This window comes from Phyllopteryx taeniolatus, chromosome 23 (assembly GCF_024500385.1).
Source record: "Phyllopteryx taeniolatus isolate TA_2022b chromosome 23, UOR_Ptae_1.2, whole genome shotgun sequence".
Lineage (NCBI taxonomy): Eukaryota > Metazoa > Chordata > Actinopteri > Syngnathiformes > Syngnathidae > Phyllopteryx > Phyllopteryx taeniolatus.
Genome location: NC_084524.1, coordinates 4,120,829 through 4,138,360, shown reverse-complemented (window position 1 = coordinate 4,138,360; position 17,532 = coordinate 4,120,829). Strand labels below are relative to the sequence as shown.

At 47.5% G+C, this 17,532-nt stretch overlaps 2 protein-coding genes across 8 annotated transcripts; both read right to left on the bottom strand.

Moving 5' to 3' along the window:
• Window positions 1-98: 98 nt before the first annotated feature.
• LOC133472426 (adenylate cyclase type 4-like) lies at window positions 99-10,369 on the bottom strand. 7 transcript variants are annotated; one of them, XM_061763171.1, is made up of 27 exons: window positions 10,149-10,363; window positions 9,212-9,292; window positions 8,205-9,103; window positions 7,217-7,414; window positions 6,978-7,139; window positions 6,540-6,689; window positions 6,264-6,409; window positions 6,075-6,186; window positions 5,866-5,993; window positions 5,404-5,562; window positions 5,161-5,320; window positions 4,925-5,092; window positions 4,795-4,826; window positions 4,569-4,622; window positions 4,437-4,500; window positions 4,249-4,346; window positions 4,088-4,172; window positions 3,879-4,016; window positions 3,694-3,771; window positions 3,424-3,602; window positions 3,204-3,288; window positions 2,649-2,807; window positions 2,296-2,442; window positions 2,106-2,207; window positions 1,609-1,723; window positions 1,331-1,455; window positions 99-1,262 (listed from the first exon to the last, which is right to left on the bottom strand). In XM_061763171.1, the coding sequence occupies exons 3-27, from the start codon at window positions 8,850-8,852 to the stop codon at window positions 1,128-1,130; spliced, it is 3,627 nt and encodes a 1,208-aa protein (XP_061619155.1). In that variant the 5' UTR covers window positions 8,853-9,103; window positions 9,212-9,292; window positions 10,149-10,363; the 3' UTR covers window positions 99-1,127. The 7 variants fall into 7 exon arrangements, 6 of the variants coding, with proteins under 6 accessions (XP_061619155.1, XP_061619152.1, XP_061619154.1 ...); XM_061763168.1 differs by having other exon boundaries at window positions 4,249-4,500; window positions 8,205-8,897; window positions 9,053-9,103; XM_061763170.1 differs by having other exon boundaries at window positions 4,249-4,500; window positions 5,866-5,987; window positions 10,149-10,364.
• A 520-nt stretch (window positions 10,370-10,889) lies between these two features.
• khnyn (KH and NYN domain containing) lies at window positions 10,890-16,565 on the bottom strand. Its single transcript, XM_061763180.1, has 9 exons — window positions 16,039-16,565; window positions 15,082-15,310; window positions 14,880-15,014; window positions 13,645-14,699; window positions 13,400-13,530; window positions 13,172-13,274; window positions 12,925-13,032; window positions 11,795-11,896; window positions 10,890-11,730 (listed from the first exon to the last, which is right to left on the bottom strand). The coding sequence occupies exons 2-9, from the start codon at window positions 15,277-15,279 to the stop codon at window positions 11,388-11,390; spliced, it is 2,175 nt and encodes a 724-aa protein (XP_061619164.1). The 5' UTR covers window positions 15,280-15,310; window positions 16,039-16,565; the 3' UTR covers window positions 10,890-11,387.
• Window positions 16,566-17,532: the final 967 nt, after the last annotated feature.

The following is a 17,532-nucleotide window of genomic DNA, read 5'->3' as shown; positions in this document are numbered from 1 at the left end:
GTTTGTGATACTTTTGGGATCCTCTGAGGCGTTGAAACACATCTTGTACTATTGTAATAATTCAAATAACCCATTACAAACTGAAATATATCGTGAAGTAATTTGCATTTATACCCACTGATATTTGTTTATTGAAATAAACATACATAACAGTTTATTTCACCTTTAGATTAATGGACATTTTTTAAACTAACACCCAAACCAAACTCATGATCTACCAAGTATATCATTTGCATTTTTTTGAAATTCAATTTTATTCGTTCATAAATAGTATTTCCACATTATATACAATATCCAGTTAAAAAAAACACACACACAAAAATATACAAAATCTAAATATGTTACAGCTTTTTACATAATTATAATCTAATAACGATTTCAACATTTCTTTGGTGTACTGCCGACGGTCTCGTATGAAGTACATGAAAGTGATACGTGTAAGTATCTTAAAATACAGAAAATTACTTGAGTAAAATGTACCAATATTAAATGTACTCAAGTATTGGAAGTATTAAGAAAGTGATTGGTGGGAATTCTGATTTTATAATTTAGAGAGTTTATTTCAGCGGTGTACAGTAATTAAAGATCTGCATGTTTGCCCGTCATGAGTGAAGCTAGCATGGCCATCACACGACATTGTGGCAGTAGGCGTGAGTCACTGAATTTAATGTACAAACTGTGCATAATGTTATTATCTTTTTTTTTTTTAAATCCATGACAATACATTTGTTAGCTGCCAGCCTTCCCACTTAACAAGGATATTTGACTTCTAAAGCCGCCAATGGCAGTGAATGTGTTATGTACAGCTCAATTGTATTTCACTTTTAAGTCTTTTTTTGAGGTGGTACTTTGTGTAAAAAAGTTTGACAACCAGTGATGTAGACCATTTCACTGTCAGCAAAAAAAAAAAAATGTCCTTCATTTAATTCTGCAAACCGTCAAAAGACAAATACTCATATGCAATTACAGACACAGTTGCACGATCAGGATCATATTTAGTGTCTCATCCCCAAGACTAAGGCGTCCCGTTGTGCATCGCCGGACATCAACATCGCCGCTATGGCCGGCGCACTGCGGCAGACTCGTTGCAAATAGTCTCTCCTCCAAACTGCACCGAACGACAGCGGTCAGAACTGCGGCGATGACGGCTCCGTATTGACAAAGTACGTGGTCAGCTCCCCTTTGCCCTTGACGTTGATGACCCCCCGCCGTGTGATGCCGTAGCCCACGCTCTGGACCACCTGGGCCGTCTCCTCTGTCACCTGGTCGCAGAGACGGACGCGGACGTGGTCAAGCGGGGAAGGAGACGAGTGAGTGGCGACGAACTGACCTGTATCCTGTCCAACACGCCTGTGCTGTCCATCCTGCTCGCCACGTTGACAGAGTTCCCCCAGATGTCGTACTGCGGTTTATGAGCGCCGATGACTCCGGCAATGACCGGGCCCTGGTTTATGCCTGCAAATGTACATTAACAATCAATTCCTTCATTGAAGAACAAAAAAAATAAACATGCGTTCAACAGTACTCACGCCTCCTGACCCAACCCATTCAAAAATGTACAAGTGAACGTCAACGTTGTAGTCACTGCCGTTTGAATTACGGGCTCACCGATTCGCAGTTTGAAGCTGTTGAAGGAGTGCGTGTTGATGAGCTCCAGTTTGCCCATGAGCGCAATGGCAAACTCCACCACGGAGCGCACGTGACTGTAGGACATGTCACATTTCTGCAGGGGGAGCCAGAGATCAGTCATGTGAGTAAGGCTCTACAACCATTTTGGTTTGTAAACATACAATGCTAAATTCTCTTTTGCTGTATGTGATGCTGCCCTCTGTGTGCGTTAAAGTAGAAGTTGTTTGAAGGTTTATAATCACCGTAACATTGATGCTAATTTCCATTCGCCCACCTATGGTGTTTTGCATTATATGATTTGGTTGAATATTTGGGTGTTTTAAGATAAAATTTTAAAACTGCTTTTGTTTTCTATCAGTTTTCCAGATTTTCACCTATCCTGGGTGGATCTGGAACGTGTCTCCCCTGCGATAAACCGATGTTCACTGTAAAACCTTTGTCGGGGACGTAGTCCTAACGCTTTTTGACGTGTATACCTTCCTGTCATCCAGTGATTGCGTCAGCCCCGCAGCCGCCATGTACGTACTGCCGATGGTCTTGATCTTCTCCACTGAAGAAAATTTGGGCTTCGATAAAAGCTAAGCAACAGAGTTATAACGCAAGAAGGTGAGGCGAAAAAAAAAATCAGGCTTGGAAAAACCTTCAGATGCCACGACTCGCTCGCACCTCGTCAAAGTCGGCTATGATCTCGTTGAGGAAACGTAAACACTCCAGACCATCCCTGTTGGCGCTGCTCTCGGTGTAGAACTCCTTAAATTGAGGCACGGAGGCGAACATGATGCACACGCACTCGTACGACTGGCTGTACAGGTCCTGAAACCAAACACAGACCATCAGATTTCTGCAGCAAGTCGAGTTTATCGATATCGCGACGATTCACGACAGAAATGATCTCACGGCACGTCACGAAGCAGGAAAGACCGACTGAGAAACCGAGGGAGGGACGAAAGAACAATGGGCACAACAACAGCTGGAACATTCTCAAGATGGCTGCACCAGAACCAACAAAAGAACTTTACCTGGTTGCGGACAGTTTTGCCGATGAAGAAGGAGGCCACGTGAAGGGGCAGAACGTTCTGGAGGAGAAGTTTGTTGACATTCTCCACCGTCTCCATCTCCTCTTGTTCCAGTTTAAAACAATGTTCCAACAGGAAGTCGACGCGGCAGCCCAGCTCGTCCTGACGGGATTGATTGGTTGAACTTTTTATTTATTTTACAGTGCAAAAAAAAAAAAAAGAACAAGAAAATGAAAAAGTATGTAGATCATCTGACTTTACCATTACCTAAGATACATTGCCCATCAAGAATACAAAAAAAAGATGTTAAATGGGAATCAGCACACGACCGCCACAATTTCAAGTGCTTCTGATTCACCACAACTCATTCCTTATATATGATACAATATCTGTGAATTTTATGAAATTGTATTTCCAAAAGAGTGAATGAGTGCATTGCAGATGTCCAACTTTATGGAAGGTCATTCTTGCTCTTTTCATTCATGACTGACCAGATAAAACGAAAACGTGTACAAATTCCCGTGCGCTGTACGAAACTACGCCCACGCACGCACAGACCTGTCTTGCCAGAATGATGCAGACAAAATAAAAGATGACCAGCCAAACACCGGACATGATCTGAGGGTCCTTCAGCACACCGGGCCTGGGAGGAGCAACATAGATTGAAATGAGTCAGAGCGTGACATTCAGAGGCCAAAGGCACCTGCGTACCTCGGGCTCTCTCTCTCTCTCTCTCTCTCTCTCGCATCATCAGCGTCAGAGGAAGACGCTCACTCACTTGCTGGCGTTGCCGTACAGCAGGCTGATGAGGCAGGACGACCGACTGGCGTACACGTGGAGGAAGAGGGCCAAGTAAACCACCACGGCCAGCGTGAGGAGCAGAGCCTTCACCGACAAACATATCCTGACGAAGACGATGACTCCCAGCATGGCCAGCAGGCAGCAGTACAGGTAGTACTGGACGCACGTACGGAAAGACACTCCGATGGCTTGCCGTATTTGGAACCACGAGGACTTTGGACATGTTTAACGTTGATTGTTAACTCACAGGCACAGTGTAGAGTTTGAGACCCTCCAGCGCGCTCCTGTCGCTAACCTCCGTGCAGTTGTTTCCTGGGATGAAGACCTAAAGGGGGTACGGTCAAAGAAGGGAGTAATAGCGAAAGGTGAGAATGATCGGAATATGAAAAGATCTTCCTCGGTGTATTTTAAAAGGATTGCAGAAGCGCTCACAAAGTTGAGGATGGCCATGAGCAGCGTGATGAGCAAACTCAGGCAGACGATGAACAGACGCAAGGCCGCCCTCGTGGAGACGCCGCGAGACAGTCCCAAGATCAAGTTGATGCGCGGTGGTACCTTGGAATGCCATTTCTTTACCAAAAAAAAAAATGTAAATGATATGTTCAATACTTGTGCATTTTGGAGAGTGTGGCCAAGCCCACCTGCAAGTAGCCACAGAACGCAATGGACAAAAGAAGCACCAGCACAGGGAAGGTGGCGCTGTAGGACACGGCCAATTCAAAATTCCTGGCCGGGGCGCAAACACATTTGTAAGACAGATGGCAGAAATCAGAAGAACGGCAACAACATGGGCGCCGCTCACTTGTCCGAGACGAGCATCTGGACGGCAAAAAGGGTGACGAACACCAAAGCCAGGCAGCTCATGGACTGGTGCACGCCCTTCACCTCTGACAGTCGGAACTGGAAACGCAAACACGCCAACAAACATTTGAAACTAAAAGCGCCGCGGTGCCACGGCGGGCTCACTTCCTGTTGGACAAGTGACGCCACCTGCTTCTCCAGGCGCACGTCGTTGAACAGCAACGTCAGACAGTTGAGCCTCTTGCCTCTCCTCCTGGCAAACACGCACAAACACATGAGAGGAACAGGCAAGCGGAGATTCGAAAAAAACATCTAACTTACCCGGCCGTGTCCAGCGTGTCCAGCGACCCCCTCACGCAGTTATCTACGACCAAGCTGAGACACAAAAAGCAGAAATTCAATGGACGCTCCTGGCGAGGAACATTTGAATCAGGCCTTATTGTGATTCGTGGATTTGACTGCGTTGACATTTTTTGAGCAGCGACTTCACTTGTTTCAATTTGAGCGTGAAATTGCTCTGAGCATGAAAGCCCTCAATGGAGCATACCAGGAGGAGGTGTTCTGACAAGGTGGTCTTTCCTGAAGCAATGACAGACATTTTTACAGTCAGTTATTATTATTATTATTATTATTATTATTATGGATGTGTTTGCCAAGTATAGCGCTCGCCGACGTACAGCAGTCGACTGCTGCTGGTTCACTTCGACCGCATTTATCGTCTCGGGGCGCCGGTCGTGATGATTGCTGAGCTCGGCGAAGGGCCGGATGTTCTGCCACGACTGAAGGTACTGAGACATGCGCATGGACGCCCGCTGCCTGTTCTCAACGGTGCCGAGAAGGTTTGCCTGGAAAGGACGGATCCGCACGTTTACACATTTGCGTCCCCGACGCAGTATGCCGCACCAATGCCCACCGTTTGGGATCTTTTGAGCGGGCTGTCGGAGTTGTTGGGGTCCAGCACCAAGTAGGTCCGTCTTCCTCGAAGAAGAGGATCCCGACTCCCCCCGTCGCCATCCTCCACTTGGTACGCTCCGTTCAAGTGTCGCAGAGTCTCCTCGGTGATGTGAACTCTCCTTGTCGAAAGGAAATCACACAAATTGTTGAGTTTGGGAGCAGAAATGGCAAGACGCAACTAAATTCGTTTCACTGCGCTCACCCGGGAACGCCTCCGGACTCCAAGTGATTGGCTAGCGTAACGTCATGTGACCACACGTCGTATTGCCATTTTTGCAAGCCGATCACGCCGGAGAGGACGTTACCCGTGTGAACGCCAACGCGCATGCTGATCTCCACGTCCGTGGCCTCTCGCAGTTTACTAAAAGGGAAGAAAAAGCGTCGTCCAGTGGTACCTTGACATTTTTACAACACAAAAAAGTGATCGAACAACCACAAATGTCCTTAGTTTTTGAGCTATCTTTAGTCAAAAAAATAAAATAAAAATAGAAATAAACTGGTTTTATGAAGTGTAATTGAGCCAAAAGTCACACCCATGTCACAGAGAAAACATTCATCTGTTGATGGCGGACATTAAAAGTAGGTGTGGCCGAGTCAGTTCCTCAAGAGGAAGTTACACAGTACACCTCTGTGCAGTAATCATATCGCATGCAAATGAGCTAACCTGATAGCCGTGCACATGTCCAGGCCCATCTGAACGCAGTTGCTGGCGTGCGTCGGGATCGGGTCGGGCAGACCCGACACGCAGTAGTAGCAGTCGCCCAAGATCTTGATGCGAAGACATCCCTTCTTCTGCACAAAGCGTGCAGCAAATGTGACGGCGCTCCGCCTTACCCGCCTTCGCGCAAAATGCCGGACCGGACTTGTCGGTACCTTGGCGATGTCGTCGAACCTGCCGAAGAGCTTGTTGAGCACGGCGACGAGCTCCTCTGGTGTGCAGCTACTGGCCAACTTTGTGAAGCCCACAATGTCCGCGTAGAGAATGCTAAGGACACACAGTTTGGGCATATTAACGCACACACGCAGAAAGCATAACATCATTCTCACGGTTTCGTCCCTCACCTGACGTCTTTGTGCTGGCGTATGTACAGGCTGTGGAAGTTGTGGCCATTTTCTTGGTCGCTCTTGGGCTTGGTCAGCCTCTTTATCACCTCCGTTTTCAGCTCCATGGCGATGTAACGTGGCAACACCGACAGCAGGAGACGCTCCTGTTGCCAGGGAAACGGACCGAGGTGATTTAAAAAAAAAAAATATATATATATATAGATATATATTTTTTTTTTTTTTTTTTTTTTAAGGCAACAGTCATTGAATGGGAGCAATTGGATGTGATCAAACCTGCTGGTATTTCCTTATTTCCTTCTGGGAGCGGATGGCGCTGAACTCCTCTCTCTTCTGATTGGATACCCTGAGATCATGCTCAGTGGTCCAAAGGTGGAAAACCCCGATGCAGTTCACACACAAGAACAGCATGCCGTTTGCCACCAGCTGTGGTTAAATGATGGACCAGACAACGGTCCAAAATGTGTGAGAATGTGAAAAGTGTACAAAGTTTAGGATTGCAATTTTCAAAGTTGGAGGGAATGAGGAAAATGAAGAGGAATAAACCAGGAATTCACAAAATGGAAAGCAGGCTCTTAATAGCGAACCTTTCGCGACATGCAGGGGGCTCGGGACAGAGCCCTGCTGGATTCACCATATTTCCAAAATTCTCCATTTTTAAATCCCCATGGATTTTTTTCCCTTCCTCTGCAACCCTAATTAATTTGGACGCACCTGCACCACCAAGTCTGGTGTCTCTGGACTCGTGACCGGGACGTAAACACTGATGATGATGATGTGTGTGACACTGGTCCAAATCCCAACCATGAAAGCCCAGGCCAGTGAGAGAGGCAGCACTGTGTACACACTCAAGGACAGGAAGAGAAAGAAGGCGACCTGAGGAGGAACAAGGACAAGACAGGAAGTGAGGGCGAAGGTGGGTTTCTTTCGAGGTGTGACGTCTTTCTCCCCACCTGTTCCCACGTCGTAACAGGTCCTCCGGTGAAGATGAAAACGATGGCGGTGACGTACAGCGTCCCCCAGACGAAGAGAGCCAGTGCGCCGGCGCAGCGCCTCACGGTGGCCAGCCACGGTAGGCACACGAGCAGGCCGGCGCTCAGACTCAGAACCACGCACACCACCGACAGAGCTCCCACGTGGACGTCAATGTTCTGTCCGCAAATTACAACCTTTGAACGCCATCGCACGCAAACGCTCATTTTGCTAGTTTGCGCCAACGCAGCGACAGGAAATTTGACGGAAGCTTGCCGTTCTTTCGGGTAGATCCCATTTTGCGGTTGAAATAAACAATGTTTCATTCGCTTGTGTTTCGCTTGTGCGTTTCAAAAAAAGCAGTTGTTGGAAGGTTTCGAATTATCTTCACATAGATGCTAACTTCTGTTAGCTCTGCTATGTTGTTTTACATGATATGTTAGCATTATACGAGCAGACTTTTGTTGTTATACGGTTTGGTTGAACATTTTGGTCTTTAAAGGTACAATGTTTAATTGTCTTTTGTCTGACGTGACGCTGTTGCTGCGTGCGTTAAAATAGCATTTTATAATTACCGTAACATATATGCTCATTTCTGTTAGCTCTTCTATGCCGTTTCACGTTACGCGTTAGCATTATGCTTGAACGTTTTGCTGTTTAAATATGTGCAACAACAATTAACCGCATGAATCGAAAACTAATCAATTATCAAATTAACCAACGACTATTTTTATCATGGATTATTTGTTTAAACGCCTTGTTCAACTTCGAATTGTCCAAATCCTCGGAATTTCGACCTCCTAACATGAAATAGTCTCAGATTTCTTTCAGTTTTTCTCCCATCTCGCTCGATCGCAGGTTCAAACCGGTCGCGATAAACCGCAGGGGGCTCACTGCGTTGACACGTTTCGCCCCATTTCACGCACGCACGCACGCGCACACAAACAAAACACCCATTGCGGTTCTCACCCTTCCCGTGCTGGGAATGAGGACGATGATGGCCACGCAGAAAGCCAAAGACAGCACCAGTCCGGACAACATGGCCGGCGTCTCCTCCACGCACTGCAGACAGCCCCTGTGCACAGACCTGTAGCAGCAACTGACGTCTTCGGCGACGCTGCGCCGGGACGGTGCGCTTCCACACTCTTGTTCGTGGTCGTCGTCCTTCGGCGGGCTGCCATTCTTCGCTTTTTTGGTAGGTATGGAAGCGGTTCTGTCTTTCGCCTTCACGTTGCACTGACCCCTTTCCGCAGTGCGCTCGCAGACGTCGACAGGTGAGACGCGGTCCGTCTTTTCCGAGGACCTTCCGCTGAGTTCGCTTAAGTCGCCGGCGATAGCGGTGCCGGCGTAGTCCGAGTCGAAGCTGAAGTCCAAGTTTGGCGAGGACGAAACCACATTGGCGTCGTCGCTCGCAGCTGTCCCGCTCAACAAAGAATCCACCGGCAGAGACTCGGATAGGTGGGCAGACACTGGACTTTGAGAGAGTCCCGACCTGCTGCCCCGCAGTCCTTCGACATCGGCAATGTCTGCGATGTTGCCAAGTTCAAGCACATCTATTCCACTTCGGCCCGCGCCGTCCACCTGCGACGCCGCTGTGGCTTTCTCTTCGGGCCGCATCTCCTCCTGGATCCTTCAGCGCTCGTCTGCCTGCCGGACGTGCTCCTGCGGAAACGCAGTCAAGTCAAACCGGGTTAGCATTTTTGGGGTGGCCGTTGGCCCCGTGTCCCACTCGAATAGAGCCGCCCCTGTACTGAGCCACAGCAGAATCCCATCTCCACATTCGGAACCAAAACGAGAGCAATTGCCGCTCGGCTGACCTTGACACAAAGCGGCAAGCGAAGGGAACAATCACGATTCTGAGGCGAACGCTGTAATTGGTGGGAAACGAGGAAGTGAGACATGAGAAGCGTTTTCTTCTGCATTCCAATCCGCTGTAGGAAGTACTTTGTTAAGGCTTGCAAAATTGGACATCGTACCGGTGTTGAACCCCAAGAGTTGGCGGTGTGGATTCCCCGTCACTGAGCGCTCAACCATCGATGGACGACGTCAAAGTCTTCCTGCGGCAAAAGAAAATCAACCAAAAGCTTGATCGTGACGCTCTCAAAGCCTTCATTCTCTTTTAATAACCCCCTTTTGGTCGCTTGTGCATAATGCTAAACTCGTTTGTCCGGCTATTTACGGAGTCACACACACACGGTTCAGGTGTGTACTGGAATGGCATGACGCCGACGCACCCAGCGCAGCACACGCACGACAACTTTCCAGTCACCCAACGAGCCCGAAAATCAGGCGCTTGTCATCTTCCTCCACGAGATTTCCGATCATCTGATGGCAAAGCTCAAGGCATGTACTCAAGTACACGTGCCGTGTAACAAAAAAAAAAAATAAAGTCTTTTCATACACCGTTTGTAGTCTGCGAAGTGTGTCGGAAACGTTCCGGGACTGGAGTCACAAAATATGCATTTGGAACCTAAACCACGGGATTTCCCCTTCGGTGCTTCGTCGGTGGCAAAACAACTCGCGGCTGCGTCACCGTGACAAGGCGCCTCCCCCCCTGAGCATCAGACACTTCCTTGCCGTAGCGGAGCAACCTCCGTGCTCATCCGACCGACCTGGCTCCCACATCTTTGAATGTGGCATACAATTCAAAGCAAGAGGTATGACTTCATGGATTACATAAATTACAAATAAAAATTCGATGCGTCGAGCGGCTTTAGACCTCAAATGGAAAATATGACAAGAGCTGACATCACCAATTAAAGTTCAGACAGCAATTGTGTGTCCAAAAGTTATGTACTGAAAGTACAGTCCAGATGTGAATGACTTCAGTTTCGTTGTGCTTGTTACAACGACAATAAAGACATTCTTCAGGAGATCCTTGAACGTGAGGACAGTCCGCTGAGCTTGTCTTACCTCGTGACACACGTTCAACGTAGTCATATTCCGCTTCCAACGCTTTGCGCACTGGCTACAGAACGACAAAGGGAACGCTTTGACATATTATTGGGTCCAAAAAACAAAAAAATATTTTGCTTTCGAGGCGCCGTCAGAAGAACCCGAGAGAGCGCCGGCAGGTGAGCGAGGATTCCAGGACCGAAGTAGACTGCAGCTTGTTTATTCGCAGCAGAGCAGATGTGGGAGGGCGCCTGCCCCAACTCACGAGTGTTTCGAATTACGAGCCGTGGGCTTACCAAATGAAAACACTCCCAAGGAGCATGGGGCGGACACAAAATCAATGCCGCAAATCGCCCACGAGGTGAGATTGGCTGAGGGCGCAAAGAAAATCGGGTAAGAATTCACATTCAAGATATACGTTTTATCTTCAAACTAATGAGGGCTACTCGTGATTTTAATTCTAAATGCTTCAACTTCAAGGAAAGGCTAATTGGTAAATTCTAATTAATATAAACAGGCAAGAGGACCCGTGGGAAATTTATTAAAAAAAAATAAATTAAAAAATTCCAAAAATGTTGTCAATGCAATTATAATGAGCGTCAATTAATTTGCAAATTTTCGCTATTCTCGGTTTGCACGGGTCCATATTCCCCCTGTGATAAAGATAAGAAACTAAAATATTTCATATGAAGTGCAAACAGAACATGCATATACATTCAGAATTTCACGTAAAAAATAAATAAATAAAACAAACGCGACTGCTTTATTTATATTTATTGTGGAGAAATGAGAAACATAAGTAAATCAAAGTTTGTTTTGGGGTTGAAAATGCTTTCGAACATATGAATGAAGAAAATGTGCCTCTGTCTGATTTATTGTTTCTCTGCATCCGCCTGCGTGGTCAAACAAGCCATTTTACAAACACACACACACACACACACACACCGTTGCAAGATGCTTCGTGCTCAGCGGGCCCGCACGTAGACCTGAGGATGCTCGTAACCGGTCGACAGGGTCAAAACACAAAGGTCGCTTCATCCGCCTCAGTGCAGTGAAACATAAACACCTTGTGGGTTGATGCTGATTTTAAATGATTGATTTCTCGGAATTAAAAACTGCTTCGGAGTTTTGGTGAGGATATTGCTCAAAATAGATGCAAACGGCGGCTGCCAAGTCATTCAGTTGATAAATGTAAAATGCTTTGAGTGCGGCCTCTAGTGGACACGCTGGTGCACAGCAGATTTGCAGTTTCATCTCCTACTCCAGAAGAAGGGCCGAAAGCACATTGAGGTCGTTCTCTGTCGGGTTGCTCTGCAGAACCAGCATCACCGTGTTGTCCTGGCCGGGAAACACCTGACAAAGACGCTCTCTCAGGCTCGCCGTGGCCTCCATCGTCCGGTCGGCAGGACCTCGGTAGCCTGACTTTGCGTGCTGGTGTCCCGCTACCCGTCCCATCTCTTGCCCGTGGCTCTGGCTCCCTTCATCTGCTCCATTCAGAGTGCCAGGGAAGTTGTGGACTTGTATTTGTGAGCTCGGAGGATTAACGGGAGAGGAGTTCGTGGCTACACCGGCAAACGAGTGGTTCCCCGGGTCGGGTGTCCTGTTCGCAAAGTTATGATGAGGAATAACTGATTTATTTCACAATGATGTCACGTGCGTCCCACCTGTGCTCCAAACTGAGGAAGTGGTCCAAATGAGGTCCCCCTCTTCCAAGCGGGTCATCCGGAACCATGAAATGATCGCCAACAAATGTGTACTGAAGCAGTCTGCAAGGAACACAACTGTCTTAGGAGGCTATTTTCCGTGTCTATTTTTCCATCGACACTATTGATTCTTAAACTTTTTATACCACATGAAAAAATATGTAACTCTCCAAGTACTACCATCATGACCAACATTAAAACTCATTCACTGCCATCCCTCCCAACTAACATGGATATTTGACTTCAAAAGCCGTCAATGGCAGTGAATGGGCGTAAAGATAAAGTAGCCCCCCCCCCCCCCAAAAAAAAACAAGGTTTTATTTATAAAAGCATGTTTATAAGTGTTGTAAGCCACTGTAACATGATTTATCCAGGTAAGGCAATAGATTCTTAATTGCAATGCTGAACTGGCGGCAGCCAGCAGGGTATAACAAAGCAAAATAAATAGATTAAAAAAAAATGTATTGCACCTAAGTCAAATAAAAATATATTGAATATTAAGAAAAAAAAAAAAAACAGCTCTTAAAGGTGTCAGGTTCAAGACACCTAAAACACACACAGACACAGAGGTAGTTCAGTTTTCAGACTTGCAAGGAGAAAACAGCCAAGAGTGTCCTGAGTTACAGTCTCCAAACCTTTTTCTAAGCCCACTCTGTCCGTACCCTCTCTTTTTATTTCTTTTGGGCAGTTCCCTTGTTACATATGAGTTTCAACAATGAAAAGGTGGGGGCATACATGCTTGTTGATCAGCACATAACACTATTTGTTGTGGTTGAGACAGTAGAAGAATTATATATCTGCTTCTTATCAAGACACACAAAGACTCCTCTGCTCAAATTTGTCCTTGCACCTGCAAACCTTTGCAGTGATAAAAAATTTCTCGAAGTAGAAGCAAGCAGAAAAGCACAACACATGATAACTTATTTACATTTTTCCATCAAAAGGTTCAATGCAAATATATATACTATATCGTTATAATAGCAAGTAGAAAACACACAGTGTTTAGGGAGTCTTGTGTCGTCATTTTGTTTCAGTAGTTCCATTGCACCTCAGCACTCAAATCAACTGTTGGTTTTGTCTGAGTGTTTCACCTCTTTTTGATGATGTCCCTCCACTCGACCGACTCATCCAAAAGGTCCCTCAGATTGTCGTTAGTCACGATCACGCCTTCTGTCTTTTGCGCCAGTTGCAGCATGAGTCTGCAACAGTGATCTGATATTATTGGACAGCAGTGACGTTGCAGTTTAACCAAGTAATGGGAAGGCATCAATTCAACTCATTTGTTTTTGAATGACATGTGCGACCAGAAAGTCCCAAACGTGACTTGGTGGGGACTACCTGTCGTCGTACGAGCTGATCCTGGTGCCCAGGACCTCCCTGGAGGGCGTGAAGGAGAGCAGGCCCAGCTTCTGCAGCTCGCCGAGAAAGTGCTGCTCTGTGGCTGTGAAAAACAAAGACGACGACGACGACGCGTTTAGGCCAGGCCTGAAGGAAAAGGGCGTTCCGGTCACGCGGACGATACACGGGAGCGCTCGAACTATCATTGAAGGGGACGGGCGTGGAGACCTCTGATGCGGGAGTCGCTCTTCTGCCGCCACTGGGGCAACAGGGCGCTGATCTGCCGATGACCTCGCTCCCAAAAGTGCTGAACGGCCAAAGCGATGCCTCGACACGAGAAGAAGTGGCTCCGCCCGTGACTGCACAGGTGGATAAGATAAACAAAAACCATTTTTAAAAATGAATGTTCAATGTTAAATGTCACTCGTATCATTTCATTCCGAAAGTCTCTTCCCAAACCCACCCCCCTATACCTCATGGCCACGTTGCTGCCGTCTATGATGACAGTCCTCAGCTTGGGGTTCCCCGGTCGGTCCGTTAGCTGGAGTTTAAAGGGTGTCTGCAGACCCTCCAGGAAGCGCTGCTTGCCCGTCACCACCACCGAGGGAACGCCGGGCGCACCGCCGCTTTCCCCGGATCCGGTGAGAGAGCGCTGAGCTTGGAGCGCTGCGTTTGGGCAGCGCTTGGGTTTCGGGCACGGGATGTGAGCGTACGTTGGCCCCGGTGGCCCTTTAACAGGATCGGGACGTGGAGGCGGTAGGGCTTCATTCGTACACACCAAATCTGGATTTGCACCAGGTTCTGTTTGATTCGGTTCTTCTGAATCCCTCGTGTCTTGCCTCCCGACTGGCCCAAAAGGGACTCTTCTCTCATTCTCCTTCGCCACTGCAGGTTTCTGACCCTTCTTCACTGAGTCTTCTATCTCCTTCTGCAGCTCCATGAGCAGCAGGTGGGTGGATCCGTCCAGCAACATGCTGCAAGCCTGCGCCACCTTGTGCTCCGTGTAGCCGCAGCTCACGGCAGCTTGCTTCAACACTCCCAGCACAAAGTCGTCGTCCCCCTTGGGTTGCGCGCAGCCCGCACCGTCGGCGTGACGTCCGCCCACCTCAGCTGGCGTCGCCACCCGCTCCGGCCGCTTCTCTTCTGCCGCCTCCCGCGGAGCCTCACTTTGGTCTTCCCCTGGGCCACCCAAAGTCGTCCCGGAGCGGCTACTCTCATGCGATCCTTCTTCCGCTTGACCTGGCGTCAGGTTAGACACAAGCTCTGCGTCCTTCACCAAGTCCAGCAGCGCTTCCTTCACAGATCTCGGCAACACGAGGAGGTCCAGAATGTGGCGGTCCTCCCGTTTCTCCACCAGAGCTTTGAAGGCCCGGCGAGAATAACACAGCTCACCCGAACCTCGTTCGTCAGTGTCCGAGGAGCTAGCCTGCCCCCACTTATATCGCTCCAAAAGGTCTGCGACGCGGGAATAGGCACACACCACAGGCTCGGCAAGACCAGATATGAGCAGGACGCCCGGAGAGACCACCTGGTTTGATGTGGATCGTCAAAAAGATGATCGTTAGTGGAGGAGCCTTAATCGAATCCAAGTGTCATGATATGAGCAATCGAGAGCTCAAATAAATGAATGATGTTCAAGTAAACAGAGCGATTCGCAATTGCGATTCACGAGTTCATGACCCCTGATCACAAGCTAAGCGGAACTCACCGCAATGTGCGCTGAAGTGCTCTTGATCATGCAGTCCATGAAGAAGCCTCTGGCACCGCAGAAGACGCAGTTGAGGACGGCGGGATAAGACACCTCCTGGTGCTCCTCCTGGGTCACAAGACCTCGCACGAACATCTAAAAGACAGACACGCTGGCTCATCTGCGCCACCGTCCCCTCGGGCACAGGCGGCGCGGGTCAAACCTTTGCCGCTTTCACGTCGCGGTCCGACCCTCGCAGTTGCAGCCACATCTGCCCGCCGGCGCCGTACGGCGTGTTGCCGGCGCCGATGGTGAACGACACGCCGAATATCCTCTCCACGGTGTCCTGCTGGGAGCTCAAAGGCCCTCGCAGCGCCTCGGGGCACACAAACTCATCCGCCACTCGGCCTTGTCCGTCCATCCCTCGCTTTTACAACAATGGTGTCAACATGCTGGGGAACGACACTAATTAGGTGACCCTCACCCTAAACCGCAGGCACGTCAATGCGAATTGCCGTTCCTCCGACCCAATAAGGCCCGTTGGAGCGCGCGGTTCTTTGCTGGAGAAAGGCTTGCGCGCATTTCAAAAGAAGAAGGGAGAAAAATCAATCAAGATAAAGAACTCGCGTTGTTTTTCACCCACCCGTCAAAGTTAAAGATCATCGAAATCTTTGCCCGGTGATCCTTTTGTGTTAATTTGAGACCACTTCCGGTTGGAAGAATTTTTTTTTCGATGTTATTCCATAACATTTATGACTGTTTTTTGTTTAAGCGATATTGTCAGACAATATCTGAATTTGGACATTCCTATTTGATATTTTGGTCAATTTAATGCGCTGATTAAAAAACACCAGTTACTGAGTACTTGGGGTTTTTCACTGAATACTTTCTTCACTTCAAAGTAAAAAAAAAAAATAAAATAAAAAAAGACGATTTGTTTTTTTTCGCCAGAAATATTTTGCAAATTCTTGCCTCAGGTGTAGTATAAGTGTATACTCCTTTACGAGTTGCCGATATAACGTTGCAAATGAGCTATTATCACTTTTAGAAAAGTTGAGTTTACAGTCACGCCACACGTGACTTTGACTCGCCCAAAAAAAAAAAAAAAAACACCCCAAAAAAATACGTTAAAAAAATACGTGAGAAGGGAATGTCAGTAAAAGCTGTTTTGTTTTCCTACCAGAGTTGCAGTTCAGAGTGGTCCCCCCCCAAAAAATAAAAACAACAACGGTAGCTTCCGCCATCACGCACGTAAAAACACAACACAACAAAGCACAAAGTCCACCAAGACGCAAGGACGAACCACCAAAACGCGTCCACTTAAACAACAAGAAGCACCAGAGCGACGAAAATGAAAGTTAAAAAAAAAATAAAAAAAACTGCGCGTGACGCCGCTGTGAAATGCAAAAAAAATAAAAAACGAAGTAAAAAAAACAAACAAAAAAAAGACGAATATCTACGCTCATACACTCGAGTGTCTCAACACACGCACACAAATCTCTTGAGAAGCTTCAATAGTTTCTCAACCAGGCGTTGCGGGGAATTCCGCTGACGTCACATCCGGATAATGTCCTCCCTCTTTTTAAACAGCAGACTGCAACAGGGCTGAATTTGCCTCGCCACTCCAAATATGGCATTTTGTCAACAAAAAAAGTGTTGGAAGACAAACCCTCAACGGATCACTTCACAGGCCTGAATGTGTACATTGCGAAGCCACTATTTGGACTTGTTTTTTTTTTTTTTTTTTTTTTAAAAGGTGTGTTGAAAACATTTCAGCTTTAATCGCAAAGATGAAATGTTCACTCTCTCCGTCGTGTCCCTCAGGGGTGGTCAACAGTAGGGTGTTGCTGCCGTCGCCTGGGGGCGGTCAGCGAAACGACCTTCACGCGTACCGAGCTTTTGTTCGCTGGCCTTGTGGCAAAACGGCTTCACAAGTCTCAGTCTCTCCAATATTTTTAGTCATTGCACGCCTCAATGCAGGTTACCATGATCTGGATGACTGAGGATACACACACACACACACACACACACACAACAGTCTCAATACTTTTGTTGCTAAGGTACATACAGCCTAATAATAATGCATTGTACTCTGTGCAGCACAGAGGAAGAAGAAGCCCAAAGTTAAACAGGCTGGAGCCCTTCGCCGTTATGCGACTTATGCTTTCGCTTGGTGCGGCACGGCAGCAGAGCAAAGGCCGGAAAGTTTCGGTTGAAAAAGAGCAAACGCCGGACAACTGGTGAGAGTGAATGATGAGTTCAACTCAATAATTTTGTTGCAGAAAGGAGAGCAGAGCAGCGTGCGGCGCTCCCCGTCCTGTGCTGCGAGAGTCGAGTCTACGAAAGCGGGTCCTTCATTGCGCATCGCATTTGGCGAGAGTCATGTCAGCGCCAAAAATCGGCCAGAAAACAAGTGAGGCTCTCTGTCACGTCTAAGAATATCATTCGCTACTTCAGTCTTATTTTGATACTTAATGGCAAGTTTTTGGTTTTTTTTCCATTTTGATGCCTACTCTCTTCATTCGCAAGCGCTGAAAAAAAAATACTTTCATTTGAGGGAAAACCTCAAAATAAGAAAAGAAAATCATCTGTGCAGGCTCCATGGATGTTATTTAATGCTTAGTCTACCTTTGGCAATGGAATGTCACATTGCTTCTTTGCATAGACACGTGCT